The sequence below is a fragment of the Pistacia vera genome, unplaced genomic scaffold (assembly GCF_008641045.1).
Source record: "Pistacia vera cultivar Batoury unplaced genomic scaffold, PisVer_v2 Contig757, whole genome shotgun sequence".
Taxonomy (NCBI): domain Eukaryota; kingdom Viridiplantae; phylum Streptophyta; class Magnoliopsida; order Sapindales; family Anacardiaceae; genus Pistacia; species Pistacia vera.
This window is the reverse complement of record NW_022196620.1, coordinates 246,929-265,766: the sequence shown is the minus strand read 5'-3', so window position 1 is coordinate 265,766 and position 18,838 is coordinate 246,929. Positions and strand designations below refer to the sequence as shown.

The window sequence follows — 18,838 nt, the reverse complement described above, 5'->3', positions numbered from 1 at the left end:
GGGGTTATGGGGATTTGATGAGGGTGGGGGGATGATGCCGACAGTAGTGTCAGGTGGGTGTTTGGTGCCTTCAATTGGCCGAAATCTACCAAGAGCAACAGTCGCGCAAAGCAAAATGTTGCGGTGGCCGACGATTTGCGGCATTAACAAGGTGAGGGTAGAGGTGAACGAGAGAGAGGTTTTGGAAAAACGAAAATATTAAAATATGTTAATGACTATTTCAACCTTAAATTATTAAAAAAAATTAACTGTGTTTATTAAAGGTGAGAATCTGAATTTATGAAACCGGTGGAACTTGACATTTCACTAAACCTAGGGTGGGAATATTTGTTGCTGTATTTTACACGAAGGCTGGTGTTATTATGCTCTTGGAAGGTGCAATACATTTAAGGTCTATCACTATAATTAAAATTTTTAATCTATGATTTTCTTAAACCAAAATATTAAAAACAGATTTGAATAAACATTAAAACAATAATCAACTTATGAATTAACGGTACTTTTCATTTAATCATTAATTATGTTCTAATCTAATTTTTTTTTTTTTTTATTTTCAAGGATCTAAAAAGGTAATATTACTTCCTAGATTACCTTACTTTAATATTATAAGAGTTTTTATTTATTTCGAAAAAAGGTAAAGGCTTAAATTTTCATTAAATTTTCGAGCCAGATTATTTCATTTTTTTGGGTTTTTCTAGAGAATAATTTCCAGAAAAACATACCCCGAGCAAACGTCATTAAATGCTCATAAACTATTTCCATTCACTGTTCAACTTCTTCTCTATAACTAAAGGGTTGCCTCAAGAGCTCATTTTTGGCTTGTGTTCCGGTTTCTTCAGCCCCAAGGTTGTCATTTGCTCTTTTCAAATGGGTTTGTGTTTTTGTTGTTGATTTTGTTCTAGTTTTGGACAGAGAATCATGGCATTTGCATTTGAAAAATGGCGACTTTATTTATTTTTGAGTTTTTTCATATGGATTTTTGATTATTTATCAAAAACCCATTTGACAATCACATGCAAAACTGAACTTGTTTGTAAAAGTTCAAAGTTTCCCTTTGTTTTTAGGCTTTTTTTTTAAAGGGATTTTTGGTATTTTTAGTGAGATTTTTCTACATTAATGCTTTCAAAGTTCTGGTTTTTTTTTTTTTCTTTTTAGTCAAATGAAGCTTAGATTATGAATAAAAAGAAGCTAATGATCAAAGTTCCTAAAAGTCCTTAACTTTTTACTTTTTTTCTTTGTTGAGGTGGGTTTTTTTTTACGCGCTGGTTTCGTGAATTTCAAGAATTGCAAATTTTCTCATTGATTTTTCTTGATTTTGCCGTTTTAGGAGAAGTTCTTGCAATCAATCCCTCGGGTTGGTCTTGAAATGGCATTTTGGGATTAAAGTTAGAGCTTTTGAAAGATGGGAAGAAGAAAGAAATTAAAGAAGGAGAATAGCCGAGGATTGGTGTTCATCTGCAAGGATGGCGGCTCTCTCAGGTCTGTGACTACAGGTAAGTTTCAGAACATTCTAAAGCATTTATATCAGATTTTCAGAACAAAAATGGTCCAGTTTTGGTTGGTCTTCTGGATGAATGTCTTGCGTTTTTTTTTTTTTTCTTTTTGTTAGGAATGAAGGGATAGTTCTGTCTTTTCACTGTGTGCCTTTGGTCACCTGTGTGATAATGAGGTTGCTGATGCTGGTTCTGAGATTTGTTTTTGTTTTATGTATTATTTTCTCTTCGGACACTATTTTATTTTTTTAAGTATATTTCCCTCTACTTGGCATCTGCTGCATTTACTTTCCAGTTTGTGACGTATTTAGCTGTTGTTAAGAGTAAGGTTCCTTAAAACTTTTGATGTAATGTACCTAACATATATACAAGTGTTTTGTGGTGTTAATTTCACAAAAAAGATAGCTCTATCCTGTCATTTTGAGGTACATTATTCTCTTTTGTTTTATTGTTTTGAACATGGTGATATCTCTCTTTTTATAAATCGGAAACTGAAAATATAAGAATGTGTTGAGTTTGAAAAATGTATTAAGCAAAGATATGTATTATGGCAGTTTATGCTGTCAAAATCCTTATTATAAGTGTGATAAGCCTAAAATGACTTTTATTTGAAGGTTTGAATATTCAATTTTTTTCCCTTATTGACAAGAAAGAAATTGCTTTAGAAACTTCTAAAACATTATCTGCCCTTCAGAAAGTAAGTTTGCAATAAATTTGGTCATTACAATGCACATGGATATCTTATGCTATTTTAATGATGTCTCTTTGCTATTCCTCTTACTTTCATGCCTCGATAGAGGATGCCATGTATCCCATTAACCTGTCATAGCCATTGCCTGCAGGGACTGTCTTAAGTCTTATCATCCACTGTTTAGGCCAGGATGATCTCTACTGGAAAGTAAGATCAGTGGGCTTGCGGTAAGTTACTGTTATCATTGGTAATAATTTCTATGTTTATTCTAATATAGTCACTGGACCATTTGCCTTTCCAAGTGAAGAATAACATAGTTTTGCGTATGTGCATTGTGCTGGACTGCCAATCTTCTGCCATACTTCTATTTTCCTCTATTTAATGTTTCTCGCTTCATGTAAAAAGAATGTAAAATATGTACATGCACAAGGCCTGAGTTTATAATAACATCGCTTAAGGTTCCTAGCAATGTGTAAATTATAGTCTTGCATGGTTCGGAAGAAAAATACTATGGCTAGGAGAAGACTTCCTTCCCTTTCATCCATATGAATTTGATATGTAGTGTACTTTTAACATCAACAGTTGTTGCTTACTCTCGTGAAATAGACTATTGACAACAGACAAATTTACTTTTTGATAGAATTTTCTCTTTCTTCATTTGTTTTTACCTTTTCTTTCTTGCATCATTTTGTAGTAGTCCTCTGTGCTAGCTTGAATGATATTTCTTATTTCAGGTTGGCATTTTTGCTATGAATGCAAGAAAGCTCCGAAGTTTTATTGCTGCTGCCCGTCTGCCGTATGTGGACACTGCCTCTGTGATTCTGGGTTCGCTGTAGTTAGAGGGAGTAAAGGATTCTGCGATAATTGCTTAGAGCTTGTGGTGCTTATAGAAGAAAAGAAAGATGTACTCAAATGGGGTATGATAGTTTGTAAATATTCGTGTGGAAAGTACTTTTAACATTGTGATTGCTTCCAGTCCAAGCTTTCTAGTTTTATTGTGATCTTTAATTTTTAGCCTTTGGGTTAATTTAGTTTACTCTTATTAATAATTTGTGTAGAAGAGACCAGTTATGGCTTGGCCTATAGAATTTAACCAATCTTAATTTGTGTTTTCCGTGTGTTTCTTTATCAACAGAAAAAATATTTTTTATGCTGAAGACACATAGAGTTCTATTTTAATGGTTTGGCAGTATAAAGGAAAAAGAAGGCTTACTTCAGAACATGTTATTTCAGCATATAATCTATGAAGAAGGGGAAAAATCATAGGTCTCCTGATTCATATAATATGACGAAGGGGAAGAAGATATTGAAGATTTTGTAGATGAATCAACTCGTTGTATCTGATTATGATGATTTAGGTGACACAGCAGATGACAAAAGATGTAGGAATAGATCAAAAAGAAAGCAATCTGCCACTAAAAGAAAGGCGAGTTCAAAGAAAAGGGAGTTCATTGGGTGGGATCAAAAACCCTACTAGACTTTCTTGATTCCAGGGTAAAGATACAACCTGTGAACTCTCGCTGTTGATATTACAAATATTGTTACCCAATCACTGCAAGAAACCGGCTTTTTCACCCGGAAAGAAAGAAAATTATCATTGTGATGCAAGGCTGCAGCCTCTCTTGGGAAGGAAGTCAGGGAATAGAAACGTATATATAACCGATTGACTGCCCACCTTTCTGAGTACATAGATCATTCGGAGGATGATCTGAAAGTTTTTGAAACTGTTGATGATTGTGACTCAGTGGTGGAAAAAAGAACGGAAAAGTTAAGCTCAGTTAAAAAATCTGATCACAAGGAAGTAGCTGCAGAAGTCCAGAAAAGCTGTTTTGCTTCTGTAGTCCCTAAGAATATCAAGCTTGTCTACTTAGAGAGGAGTTTAGTGGGGATCTAGCAAAGCAACCAGAGACTTTCAATGCTAAAGTAATTGGAAGTTTTTGTGAGATGAAATCGGACCCAAATGTTATTTGCAGAAAAATTCTCATCAGCTTGTTCAATTTAGTAATGTCTCGGCAACAACTATAATAGTTCAACTATTATTATCCCACTATGGATTCCTCCATAATCAGTTTATTTGAATTCTTTAACCCCAGAAGCTACTCTATATTGTACTAGTGTCTTTTGGCTTAGATGATTGACATTCTGCACATTATCATCTTAAATTATTACAGACTAAGAACTTCAGCTTGAAATCAGAAATTCTTCTTCAACTTTCCAATAGGGTGAAAGAGTTACCCATTTCCAAGCTGTCAGATGATGACTTCCATGAGGTAAAGACAATGTTAGTTTGTATTCTTTTCCAAAAGATTTGATATGTACAAACAAAAGATTTAACGCATATAAGACAAACTATGGAACACAATTAAAAGTTTCAGTCTTTTTTAACTGATAAAACAACTAGTTTGTCAATTGTCACCCCAAAAGGAAAACAAAGATAGAAGAAAAAGAGAAGTTCTTTGAATCCATACGAAACTATCGAAAATCATAATAATATATAGTTATTAGTGTTATTATTTGCAGGATGAGTGTGAGGATTTGCGGCAGAGAGTGATAAATGCCTTTTGAAAAGGCCAACTGTTGTAAGTTTTTTCATACTCTCGGCAATTTGATTTGCAATCTTTAACTTCATTCTGGCAGCACACCAATGTGCATTGGTAAAATATTTGTGTGTATCATAGATTTATTTCTGCTAACTTTTCTTGGAGCATTGTCCTTCATGTCTCTTAGGGCTTCACATTTTGTTTTGAACTTAAATATCATGTGCAACGTTTTCTCATAATAAGGTGTGAGTAAATCAACAGAAAAGTAAAGCATTTTATGCAGCCTCTTGACCGAATGTGTTGACTGCAGGTGGAACTTGACCATAAGCGAGAAGCTTGCATGAGGATAAACTAAACATGTGTGTAACTTTTAGTCAACTTTCTAAATATAGTCACTGTTTTTTTTTTTTTTTTTTTTTTTTTTTTTTTTTTGGTAACTTTTGATGCCCCATTTGAATGTTGATATGCTTTCTAAATTATTTTGAATGATTACATTTTGTTGGGAGCCCCACATTGAAAGGGAAAAGGGTGGGCATGTGGGTTATAAAGGCTTGGGCACCCTCCCTTGGCAAGTCGGTTTTCCAAGGAGAGTTCTACCCAAGCCCATGAAAGACCCATGGCCCAGCCCAAATTGTTGAGTTATTGGAGTGGGTTCCTATCAATTGGTATCAGAGCATGATCCTGTGCCTATGTGGCAGCGTACGCGTGGCAGGCTGACCCGTGGCAGGTTGACCTTGGGCTCGGGCTGCTACCCCGAGAAAGGGCATAGAGACCCGAGGGAAAAGGGGATCCGCGTAGTCACCCAAGGGGTAAAGAGGCCGACGTGGACGTCAGTTGCGGAATCGTGGTGGAATGTTGGGATTCCACATTGAAAGGGAAAAGGGTGGGCATGTGGGTTATAAAGGCTTGGGCACCCTCCCTTGGCAAGCCGGTTTTCCAAGGAGAGTTCTACCTAAGCCCATGAAAGACTTATGGCCCAGCCCAAATTGTTGAGTTATTGGAGTGGGTTCCTATCACATTTCATTGTACTTTTAAATGCTCCTCAATATCTTTTATTTTCCAGATCATGTGAACTTCTATCTTTTTCCTTCACTTGCTTTTGATATATTTTTTCCCGTTTGGCAATTTCCGTGAAAACATAGTGGATTACAAGGGAGCTGGTTTCATTACAAAACCGCATTGATAGAGCAAATGAAAAGGGATGGAGGAGAGAATATCCTTTGATGGTGTTATTTCTTATTCCATTGCGTAGTTTTCATCCTAATATATAATGATGCATCATATCCAAACCACTTTTCTTTATTGATCCTTAACATGCATCTTTTGTATACACTTGCCGAGTACATGGATAGTCTGCTGCTGCTTCAGACACCATCAGAGCAAGCACGGTTACAAAATGAGGCTCCTCAAGTAATTCCAGACGAAGTAGAACCTGAACCCGCTTGTGAGGAATCTACAGAAAAAACTGAGCAAGAACATAATGATGATTCACCAGAATGATTCCCTGAAAGAGCTTCGAAGGATACTAGTTGTAGTCTTACAGGCAATGGACAGTGTCAAGCTTAGGGGATTGTCCTGAGGGTGGTGTTTTGTTGTTGATTTTTAGCTAGATTCATTCTCTTGGGTCTTATCTGCCATGTTGGTTTAGATAGGTTCCAAGAGAATTGTGCAGCATCAAGCTTATTAGACATTTGCTTATTTTTTACACCCTTTGCGGGGGATATCCCGATGTAGGTTGGCCACCTTTTTTTGTAGGCCTTTGTAAATCCTTCTTTTTAATACAATTTACTTCAAAAAAAAAAAAAAAAAAAAAGTTTCGCTACATGAATGATTTAGCAGATACTACAGGTTTGCAGGGCTCCTCTTTGTTACACACATTTTGTGGGGCTTCCATATTGTGAAAAAGAAAAACATTATAATAGGAATAGTTCGTTTGACAAAAGTTTCTAGTCCAAGAGTAAAGCCATGAATGAAAGATTTTTAAATACCGTAGCCGTGAAAATAATTATAAAAAACGGTTTTGTGATATTTTGAGTTGAAACGACTTGATCTTGTATGTGAAATGAGAAAGATCTCAAAATATCGTAGCCGTGAAAATTAGCATCTCTTGTGTTATGTAAAACACAAAGGCACTGTATTTCATAACGAGCTCTACTTTTTTGTCCACTATGAAGATCAAATAGTGTGGGATTCTTACCCCATTATTCAAACAACAAATTTTGTTTTCCTATGTTTTGGTGTTGGACTCTGTCACTACCAACACTTGCTATGTAACAAAAGGAGGATTTGATGTTTGTTTCGTAAGCTCTTCTGATCAAGCATTAGAACCGGGATTCAACATATCTTCTTTATAGGAGGTGGAGATACCGCGAATGAAAATTTACTTTATAGAGAAACTAGATTTGGTACTTTTGATAAAGATAATAAGAGAAGAAGTTTTCAACAAGAGTCNCGTAGCCGTGAAAATTAGCATCTCTTGTGTTATGTAAAACACAAAGGCACTGTATTTCATAACGAGCTCTACTTTTTTGTCCACTATGAAGATCAAATAGTGTGGGATTCTTACCCCATTATTCAAACAACAAATTTTGTTTTCCTATGTTTTGGTGTTGGACTCTGTCACTACCAACACTTGCTATGTAACAAAAGGAGGATTTGATGTTTGTTTCGTAAGCTCTTGTGATCAAGTATTAGAACCGGGATTCAACATATCTTCTTTATAGGAGGTGGAGATACCGCGAATGAAAATTTACTTTATAGAGAAACTAGATTTGGTACTTTTGATAAAGATAATATGAGAAGAAGTTTTCAACAAGAGTCTGCTCAAGAGGATACAAAAGGTGTAAATGTTGTCATATTGTTCGACTTGTCTTGAGATTCGTGCCTTCAGCTGGTGGTGAAGTCATTGGTTATACGTAAAAATGGAATTAAAAGTCATTTTTGTGTGTAAATCTGATCATGCTTTACAGGCCTACTAGAAATCTTTGAATGGAGGTTGGGCAGGATCCAAAAAGTAAGTGAAAGGTTATCGGTTTTTTGGCCAATTTTTTTTACATGTCGATAAAGTCAGCTGTTGTACTTCATACATGAATGTGTATTACTAGTGCATGTAATTGATAGGCATGATAAAAGCTGAGCCTCCAAGCATTGACACAAATGAGCACTTCGTACTTGTCAATTACCCATTCTGCTGTCTCCTGCATAGCAACCAAATGGTAGTGAAGCTCCATGTTTTGCTCAAGAAACTTTAGTTAATGATGGTAATATTTATCATTAACTAGAAATTTTGCATTCTATCTACATAACACGTATTTGTTATATATAGCATAGCTTCTGGTACAATTTAAGCGCTGTAACACTACAGAATCAATTTTCTTTTTGGTAACATGAAGCTTTACAGTTTTAGGATGGAACATAGTGATTCTTGTGCAAGTCATTTTTGTTTTAAGTTGACATTCTACAATAGAAGTTCAACGTTTCATATTATAATTGTAACATTTTATGTTACTGAAAGACTCTTTTCATAAAATTGCGGGGCAGCCTTTAATGTAATATGAGCCATAAGAACAATTCAAATGTCTAAAATATTCATGTCCTGTACTTGATTATGACATGATCAAGTGATGCAACTAAAAGGAGTCGAGAAACAAATGTCGATGCTGCTCAAGGGCATGGCAAGACGTCAAAGATGAGCAATTAATGGCAGCTGATTGACATACGGCACACTTAGGTTTTCAATACCGATCCCTTTATATTTGTCGACATATACTTTTATATGTTACCCCTAAAGCTAAGCATTTGTATACTTCCTTGAGCAGTGAAGTTATAATAATTGCTCTTCAAGAAGACAAGATTTGTTCATGATTCATGAATGGAAAGTGAGGCATCAATTAATATTTTTATTTTGAATAGACGAAGAATTCTCCAAGGTCAGTGGGGGCTCATACCCCCATTGAGCCCTTAGTGGCTTAGCTCCTGCCCAGAGTTATCTGGTTTGTTGCAGTTAAACATTCAATTACGATTAGTTTCTTGAATATGCAAAGTTTTTGGAGGCTGTGCTGCCTTTGATCCGAGAAGGGAAGATTGTTTATCTTGAAGACATTGCTGAAGGTCTTGAAAATGCTCCTGCAGTTCTTCTTGGTCTATTTAGTGGAGGCAATGTTGGCAAACAAGTGGTTGTTGTTTCCAGGGAGTAATGTTATTCTAGCCTTCTTTCAATTGTATTATCATTTTTTCACTCTTTAATTGTATTATCTGTCTATTTAATGTATTATCTCTACATTTTTTTTTCACATTTACCGGGATTTGTGTCCTAATTTAAATAAAGTTTTAAATTAAAAGATCACCTAGCATTTATTTCTTACTTACACATTGGTAGTATAATCTATAGTTTGTAATTTTTAATTTGTTTCTTACTCATCCATTTATAGTATTTGAAAATTAACCAAAGTTGCTAAGGCTCCATTTGGTTCATATACCAAAAAAGTTAATACAAAATTTGTGTTTGGTTCACCTATTTTCAAAATATAATTTTAAATTATTCAATTTCTTTTAAAACCCCTAAATTTGTTTATTTAACTAAACAACCCCTTAAATTATTTTTTTTTTTTAAATTGACAAAACACCCTAGCAACCCAAATTTACTAGATTCCGATCACCACTGCCGAAAGCTGGCCAGAATCTGATGTAATGGCGTACTACCGACTAAATATGGCTAGTAGTGCGCCGATTTAGTCTTTTCCGACCAGATCTACGACTAGATCTTTGGCCGTAGGCAGTCGTCAACGACGGCCAAGTTATTGTTGTTGTTGACCATCAACGACGACCGTATCTTTGGCCGTCGTTGACCACCTAATACGGCTAGATTTGGCAGTCAATGGCCAGATCTAGCAGTAGATCTGACATTTTTCGACCCGAAAAGGCCATATCGGCACACGACTGGCAAGATCCAGCTGATCATACGCTGATATGGCGACTCCGGCCACCCTCCGGTGGTGGTGGTCGGCTATCCGTATTTATGAGTGGATTGGGGGTGTTTTTGTTAACTTTGAATATTTTATTATAAGGGTGTTTAGTAAATAAATAAACATAGGGGGTATTTATGTTAATTTTTAAAATTTTACATCGTAATACCCACCCAAGTTAACTTTTTTCAAAAGATTATTCTAAAAACTACCCAATAATAAACCAAACGAAGCCTAAGTTATTATCAGCTTTAGTTTTTATCCTCAAGATTTTGCTTTTGGGATTCAACCCCAAACACATTTTTGACAGTTTAAAAACTCATATAATATTTAAAATTTTACTCTTCTATCTAAGTGCTATGAAATATCATACATGATATCTACTTAATTTGGTCTAGATGGTTATAAATATATTCTTGCATATACTAATGTGTTCTACCCTAATTTTTGTCTTTTCTTTTTTCTTATTAAAATAGGAAAATAAATCAAAACTTGAAGTACCAGTCCTCCAAATGTAGTACAGTAAAAAGGGGCTGGTTGGCAGTGTTGCCCCTTAATTGGGCCTGAAACTTGGGCTTGTAATCAGCTTTGCATTACAAAATGTTTTGAAATTGCAGCAAGTTTTAGAATCAATAGAGCAATGAAGAAAGATTTGGTTTAAATTAACCAACAAGAGTTGACAAAGTGGTAAAGGCTAGGACCAAGAGATTTGTTTTCTCATATGGTCTCAGGTTCGAATCACAAAAATAGTTGTTAATATTATTGGTTATAGACCGCAAGGTTTGCCTTGTTTTCGAATCCTTATTAGGGGTCAAGGAGTCTTGTTTGAGGTCAAGAGGCTAGTTGAGATACGCGTAAATTAATCCAAACTATAGTAAGATTGTTATCAATAATATTCTTATTCTTTCAAAAACCAAAATAAAAATGAATTTGACCGATAAAATGATAAAGATTAGTTAGAATTTGACTGGTATAATAAAAGAATAAACTATAACATTATTACGGCGGCTTATTATTTATCACAATGAAATAAGCAAATCCCTTTTATAGTCATTATCAACCACCCACTTTCTCTAACGGCAGATTCCCATGTGTATTTTATTAAATATTAAATCAACCAACTCTTTTCCCCAGACAATTCTTATAAAAATTAATATTAAATTATGGTATACTATATAGGGAGAATAACATGTTCCCACCCAAGGTTTGGTGATACGACCCTTTTCTACCCATTAAGTTTCAAAATGACACTTTCCCACCATTCGTTAGGTTCTGTTATGTTTTTCATTAATATTTTACTGAAAAGATGAAAATACCTTTAAATATTTTACTTTATAAAATTTTTATTATTTTTTAATTAACCAAAAAGTCAAATATTAAAAATTCAAAAAAGAAAAATAGTTAACCTCACCTTAAAAGTTATGAGTAATGCTATAAAATTGTTTAAAATTATATAATCTTAATATTTATTTGTAATGTCATTAATATCACATCACTATTATTTATAATGTTTTTCATTTTTACTAATTAACATAATAAATTAATATTCCTAATTAATTAAATAAATAAAGAAAAAAATGTATCTTTATACTTGGACTAATAAATAATCGAATAAAGACTTTGAATTAACTAATTTTAATTTATTATAAACTAATTAAGAAATAAACTATTTAATGGTATTTTCATCTTTTTGATCAAATATTAACTGAAAAAACTAACAAAACCTAACAAAGGATGGGAAAGTGTCATTTGAAACTTGATGGGTGGGAAAGTGTCGTTTCATCAAACCTTGGGTGGAAAAATGTCGTGCTCCCTAATATATATTTTAATCAAGCGAGGATAGACATCAGCCAATGGCTGCGTTTGTTTCACATTTGGGAATACTACTTTTAGTATTCCCAAAAAAGTTAAACAGTAAAATTCCCAAAAATTCAGATTTTTGGGAATACTACTCCCAATATTATTCAACCTTTTTTAAACCCCTTAAATTTGATAATTTAATTAAATACCCCTAAATATTTTTTTTAAATTACAAAAACACCCCAATAATCCACATTTACCAGATTTCGGCCACCACCACCGGAAAATGGCTGGAATCTGGTAGAATGGCGCACTACCGGCTGAATCTGGCCGGTAGTGCGCCGATCTAGCCTTTTCCGGCCAGATCCACGGTGGATCTGGCCGGAAAAGGCCAGATCTACGGCCAAAGATCTGGCCGTTGACGGCCAGATCTTTGGCTGTAACACTCGGTCACGACGGCCAACAAACAGTCGTCGTTGACCATCAACGACGACCGTTTGTTGGCCATCGTTGAGAGCAAATACGGCCAGATCTGGCCGTTGACGGCCAGATCTGACCGTAGATCTGGCCTTTTCCGACCAGATCCATCGTGGATCTGGCCGGAAAAGGCCATATCGACGCATGACCAGCAAGATCCAACCGGTCATGCGCCCATACGGCGACTCCGGCCACCTCCGGTGGTGGTCGCCGGCTGGGGGTGTTTGAGGGTGGGTTAGGGGTATTTTTGTTAACTTTTAATGTTTTATTATAGGGGGTATTTTGTAAAAAAACAAACATAAAGGNAGAACAGAGTCCATCCCCATGCATGATACTCAACAGTCAGATATTGAAGGAGATATTGAAGGACAAGTCTGCTGTAACAATAATAGTTTGAAATGCTTATCTGATAAGTCTGTTACGTAGATCTCTATGTAATCTTTCTGTTTGTTATTTTGAACTTCTCTCTATCATGTAACTACTATAAATATTAATGACATTCTTATATCTGGTGTACTGTTGAAACCAGATCAATTCATCTATTTAACTGTGCTGACTCGAATGACATGAACTTAAACAAGAATACAAAACGAAAACGATATAAAAAACTATATCATGCAACTATAAAGAGACAGACAATCATCATTTTTCGGCAACCCAGAGAGACAAAAGAAGAAAAGAAAAAAAAAAAAAACCATAACGGATTTGAGTTGTGAAAAATTAAAGCAAAGCAAAGCAAAACAAGCAATAATGGGAGGTGGAGAAGAAGTGATTGACAACAAGCAAGTGATATTGAAGGAACTCGTTAATGGAGCTCCGAAAGAATCTGACATGGCGGTGAAGACAAGTTCTATATCTTTGAAAGTAGAAGAAGGCTCAAAGGGTCTTGTTGTGAAGAATCTTTACTTGTCTGTTGAACCTTACGTGAAACTCCGCATGAAGAAGTTTGAACATCCCGATTTCTCTTCCTTCACGCCTGGCTCTGTAAGCATTACTTTAGTTCTGATATCATGTTAAGTAATTACAGGATTCGAAAACTTAAAAAGATGTTTGATGAAGGATTTTGTATTGTTCTGTTTTGTTTAATTTGTACATATGAAAGCTCTCTAATTAAGTTGATGGTGTAAACATGTAGGCAATGGATGGGTTTGGAGTGGCAAAAGTTATGGATTCAGGGCATCCAGAATTTCAGAAAGGGGATCTTGCTTGGGGAATAGTTGGATGGGAAGAATACAGTGTGATTAAGAATCCTGAAAGCTTCTTCAAAATCCATCATGCTGATGTTCCCTTGTCCTACTATACAGGAATTCTGGGTGAGTTTTTCCTTCTTTTTTCTTTCTTCCTCTGTGGATGATCTCAGGATTTTCTATTTGGAATAACTTGGCAATTAAAGGGGAATCCAGTAATATGAATTGATAGCGAATTTTTTGTTCTTTTTGTTTCGTTTTATGCATAGGTATGCCTCGAATGACTGCTTGGGTCGGTCTCCATAAAGTAGCTGCTCCTAAGAAAGGAGAATATGTCTACATTTCAGGAGCATCAGGCGCTGTTGGCCAGCTTGTTGGGCAATTTGCGAAGTTATTGGGCTGCTACGTTGTTGGCAGTGCCGGAAGTAAAGAAAAGGTGAGCCGATTTCTCCTGAAATATCTCATTGTCACATGTCACATTGCTTGTGAATAAGTCTAAGATTCAGTTTATAATGCTGAAGTCCCTGTTATCCATAATTAATCTTTTCTCTTACAAATACTTTTAGGTTGAAATTTTGAAGAACAAGTTGGGATTTGATGATGCTTTCAACTATAAGGAGGAGAAAGACTTGGATGCAGCTTTGAAAAGGTAAAGTATCAGGAACATAGGAGATGGAAGCAGGGACCGTTGCCCCTACAAACTGAAAAAATTTGTAACAAGAAGGAAACTCATCAGAAACTTCCATTTTTTTTTTTCCAGGTGCTTTCCTGAAGGCATTGACATTTACTTCGAAAACGTAGGGGGAAAAATGCTCGATGCAGTGCTTCTAAACATGAGACTGAATGGTCGAATCGCGGCGTGTGGAATGAGTGCAGAGCACAATCTTGAAGAGCCTGAAGGGGTACAGAATTTGAGGATAATTATTCATAAGCGGATTCGTATGCAAGGATTCGTAGTCTTCGATTATTTTCCTCAATACTCAGAGTTTTTAGATGATGTGCTGCCTAAGATCCGAGAAGGGAAAATTGTTTATCTTGAACACATTACTGAAGGTCTCGAAAATGCTCCTGCTGCTCTTGCAGGTTCGGAAAATGTTTGGAAACAAGTAGTTTCAGTTTCTAGGGAGTAAAATAATTCAAGCCTTTTTTTAATTGTATTTTTTTTCCACTCTGTGTATTACATCCCATTAATAATAATAATAATAATAATCTCATTGATAATGTTCTTACACATAACATATAGTCAATGAATTTTCCATTACATACAAATTGAACATAGTATAATCAAAACATATAAAGTTGGATTTGATTTTGTCCAGATAGGAAATACAATAAAGATAACCTCACAATTCAATCTTACAAATCTTTTCTCATAATCTTATGTGACAGCTCGTAATTGGTTAGTTTACAATTGGACAGACGAAACCTATTGTTGAGTAGATAAAACTCATTGTAAGTTCACTAATTACGAGCTACCATATTAAGATTGTAAGAGAAAGTTTGTAATATTAGGTTTTAATTATAGTTTTACCGTAGAAAATATATATTAGAATCTGACGAACACTAATTTATGCCATCTGGATTTTTTCCTCTATTTTTTTTAAAAAAAAAAAAAAAAATCAGATCTTGAAGAGTAGAAAGTATCGATCCTGCTAATATAATAATATAGTAAAAGTGGGCTGGCCTGGTGGGAATGCCTCTCGTTGGGCCTTCTAACTGGAAACTCCTCATAATCATAAATAAGAACCAACCGGCCGAAGCATTTGTAGCCCAATGGCTGTTTGGTGCAGTGAAAAATATTAATAGATTTTTTCTTATAGACCATTGGCGAAAAAATGTTATAGAATTTATTGATTGGTGTTGTGTCTTTGTATTTCAATTTGCTATAAGTTACATTAATATTATATATATAAGCAAAAATTAAAAATAATACCCTCTTGCTTTATTCCACCACCCACGCTTCCATGTACACAATTAAATTTCTTTGTTAAATTTTAGTACTGCTCTTTAGTAAGAAAAAATTTAATGTTTGGTTAAAAAGTACTTACTGGTAGAATTTTCAGCCAGGCAATAGAGAATTCATATGAATTTGCTCCGAGGTCCTTCATAAGCTTTACATCTTCCCTCTAGTCATATTGTTCAAGTGTTATAGAAAGCCAAATATAGATGATTTGTGAGAGAGTGTTTAAGAGTTGTCTTCTAACCTATGTCTCTAGAATTCTGTATTATGTTACATCACTTTGATGGAGAAGATGATCTATTTATAATGGCTAGGCTAGAGATTAAGATTACTCCCATCAACTACCTTTAACCTTCCATCAATGATTAAGAGAGATAGTTAAACAACTCGTTAAACCACCTTCAACTGCATTTTCTCAACTGTATAATTGTGATATGTAGTCATATCAAATCTTATATTCTCCCACTTTACCTCATGCCGCAATTTGAAAAATAATATATAAGTGATTAATCCGAATATGGCCATAATATGAGTTATAGCAAGCATTACTTACATAAAAACTCAATATATGAATGATGACGGTCATATTTTTTAAATCGAACACTTCCTTTCATCTATTACAATGCATGATATTTTATTTAAGTACTTTATGAGTTCTTTAAATTTATGAATTAACTTAAAATTTAGGCTTAAAATACAGACAATTATATAAAATATCTTGGATTTTTATAAATTCATTGTTCTATATTGTTAGTTAATGCTTGAATAAAATTTATTCTATTTTGCCTATTTGAACAACTTTTGCAATTCATCCTAATTTTTAAACATCTAAACAATACTTTTGCTTGTACCATGCGGCTATTATCTCTTCAGGTTTTGATTTCAGAAAGCACGACTTGGTAATTTCAGTTCGATAAAAATAACTTTTTATAACATTCTCACATATAAGACATAATAAACTTTTCATTATAAAGATAAGACAAAACATAGTATAATCAAAACATATAAATATAAATTTGATTATATTTAAGTAAATTTGTTTATATTATGATAGGAAATATAAACAAAAAGGGTAATACTATACTTACAACCCAACTTTACAAACTTTTTCTTACAATTCTGACATGACAGTTTACAATTAGTCAGTTTGTAATGGATCTCACCTGTCTAATAATAGGTCTTGTCTATCCAATTACTAATTGACTAATTACAAACTACCACGTTAAGATTATGAGAGAAAATTTGTAAGACTGGGTTTTAAACCAATCTTTACTAAAATGAAAATAACTAAATGTAATATGTTATCATTCTTGCATTAAGTATAGTTAAAATGGGCTGGCCCAGTAGGGTTGCCCTTTTATTGGGCCTTTAACTGGGCTTTGAAATGAGCTTTGTGGAAAAGTGTAAACCCATTCTTGGAGAATTTCTATTAAAATGTGCTTTGAGAATGTGGTAAGCCTTAGAATCAATGCACCAATGAAGATTGAAGAGAAATCTAGTCCACAAGCGAGGATGATCGATATCGATCACACAAGTAAACGTAAACCAAAACCAGAAGTGTCTTCCACTGTTGCACAATACAATCGTCATTACTGACTCAAATCACTTGAATTTAAACGAGATATAAATACAAACGATAATTTTCATGTTGCAGCAACAAAAAATAATAATGGCTAGTGTTGGTGAAGTGATGATCAACAAGCAAGTGATATTGAAGCACTTTATTAATACAGCTCCAAAAGAATCTGACATGGTGGTGAAGACAAGTTCATTATCTTTGAAAGTAGAGCCAGGTTCAAATGCTGTTGTTGTGAAGAATCTTTACTTGTCTTGTGATCCTTTCATGGGGAGCCGCATGAAGAAGTTTGAAAATCCTGATTTCAATTCTTTCATACCCGGCTCTGTAAGCATTGTTCAGATATTTGGCTTTAATATCATGTTAAGTAATTACAGGATCCGAAAAGTCGAAGCTATTAGGCCAAATATTTTTATTTTGTTTTGTTTTTGTTTTTGTTTTTCTTATGCAAGCTTTCTGACGCATTTAAGTTAATGGCGGAAAATGTATGCAGCCATTGGAAGGGATTGGAGTGGCTAAAGTTTTGGATTCAGGGCATCTGGATTTTAAGAAGGGGAATTTGGTTTGGGGAACTGTTGGATGGGAAGAGTACGGTGTGGTTGAGAATCCAGAAAACCTCTTCAAAATCCATCATACTGATGTTCCCTTGTCTTACTATACTGGAATTCTTGGTGAGTTCTGTTTCCTCTCTTGATGATCTCAAGGTCTTTCATTTGCATACCATTAATATATTATTTTATATTCTGTTGAGATGAATTTTCTCAGGTACACACTACTTTTAGAATATTAATTCGTTGATAAACTCGAGGATAGTGTTAATTCTAGTTTGAATACCTTGACAATGAGATGGCAATGAAGCAATGTGAATTGATAATGATCACTTTTTTGTGTTTGTGTTTGTGTTTTGTTCATAGGTATGCCTGGTATCACTGCTTGGGCTGGTTTCTATAAAGTAGCTGCTCCTAAGAAAGGGGAATATGTCTTTGTTTCAGCAGCAGCAGGTGCAGTTGGTCAGCTTGTTGGGCAATTTGCAAAATTAATGGGCTGCTACGTTGTTGGAAGTGCTGGAAGTAAAGAAAAGGTGAGCGAATTCCTCTTGGAATACCTTATTGTCACATCTCACATCACTAGTGAATAAGTCTGAGATTCAGTTTTTAATGCTTCAGTCCGCTTGACTAAGTAGATACGGGTGAAGTCCCTGTTATCTGATTTGTGATTATAGTTAAATTTTTTCTCGTACAAATACTTTAGGTTGAAATTTTGAAGAACAAGCTGGGGTTTGATGATGCTTTCAACTACAAGGAGGAGCATGACTTGGATGCAGCTTTGAAAAGGTGATGTTTCAGGAACAGAGGAGATGGAAGGGGCCATTTGCCCCTCAAACTGGAAAAATTCTTGGAATGGAAACTCATTGGAAACTTCCATATTTTTTTTATTTTTTGCAGGTGCTTTCCTGAGGGCATTGACATTTACTTTGACAACGTAGGAGGAAAAATACTGGATGCAGTGCTTCTAAACATGAGAATTAAGGGTCGAATTGTGGTGTGTGGAATGATCTCACAGTACTATCTTCGCCAGCCTGAAGGTGTACGCAATTTGTTGAACATTGTTATAAAGCGGGTTCGCATCGAAGGATTCGTAGTTGTCGATTACGTTCCTCAATACTCAAAGTTCCTGGAAGTTGTTTTGCCTTTGATCCGAGAAGGAAAAATTGTTTATCTTGAAGACATTACTGAAGGCCTTGAAAATGCTCCTGCTGCTCTTGTTGGTCTATTCAATGGACGCAATATTGGGAAACAAATAGTTTTAGTTGCTAGGGAGTAACTGAAGCCTTGTCTTGTATATGTTCATATCAAAATAAATTTGTTGTTAAACAATTAAGATCTCTTATAAAAATGATATGGGCAAAGTTGGGCACTGTTCCAGACTAGTGATTATGAGAAACATTGAACCGGTTGATATGTACACATTATCCTTATTGTATTAGAAAGGTAGACTGAGTATAGGTCCAGGTCCCCTGGAGGGGCTCATGCCCATCCTCAACTTATGTCAACCATGACCAGGAGATAAACTTGCTTTTAATAAGTTAAAAGCAAACCTCAAGGTATGCAAACTGTAATGACAATGGATCTTTAGCCGTTTAAAGCTAT

At 34.9% G+C, this 18,838-nt stretch overlaps 2 protein-coding genes and 1 pseudogene across 2 annotated transcripts; all 3 read left to right on the top strand.

Moving 5' to 3' along the window:
• Positions 1-1,402: 1,402 nt before the first annotated feature.
• LOC116115952 lies at positions 1,403-6,507 on the top strand (annotated as a pseudogene).
• A 6,191-nt stretch (positions 6,508-12,698) lies between these two features.
• On the top strand, positions 12,699-14,337 carry LOC116115910 (2-alkenal reductase (NADP(+)-dependent)-like). The gene is made up of 5 exons (XM_031402038.1): positions 12,699-12,949; positions 13,101-13,278; positions 13,422-13,588; positions 13,719-13,801; positions 13,913-14,337. Exons 1-5 carry the CDS (start codon positions 12,716-12,718, stop codon positions 14,280-14,282), a joined length of 1,032 nt encoding a protein of 343 aa, XP_031257898.1. The 5' UTR covers positions 12,699-12,715; the 3' UTR covers positions 14,283-14,337.
• Positions 14,338-16,614: 2,277 nt separating this feature from the next.
• On the top strand, positions 16,615-18,808 carry LOC116115923 (2-alkenal reductase (NADP(+)-dependent)-like). Its single transcript, XM_031402060.1, has 5 exons — positions 16,615-17,015; positions 17,182-17,359; positions 17,603-17,769; positions 17,940-18,022; positions 18,134-18,808. Exons 1-5 carry the CDS (start codon positions 16,758-16,760, stop codon positions 18,510-18,512), a joined length of 1,065 nt encoding a protein of 354 aa, XP_031257920.1. The 5' UTR covers positions 16,615-16,757; the 3' UTR covers positions 18,513-18,808.
• Positions 18,809-18,838: the final 30 nt, after the last annotated feature.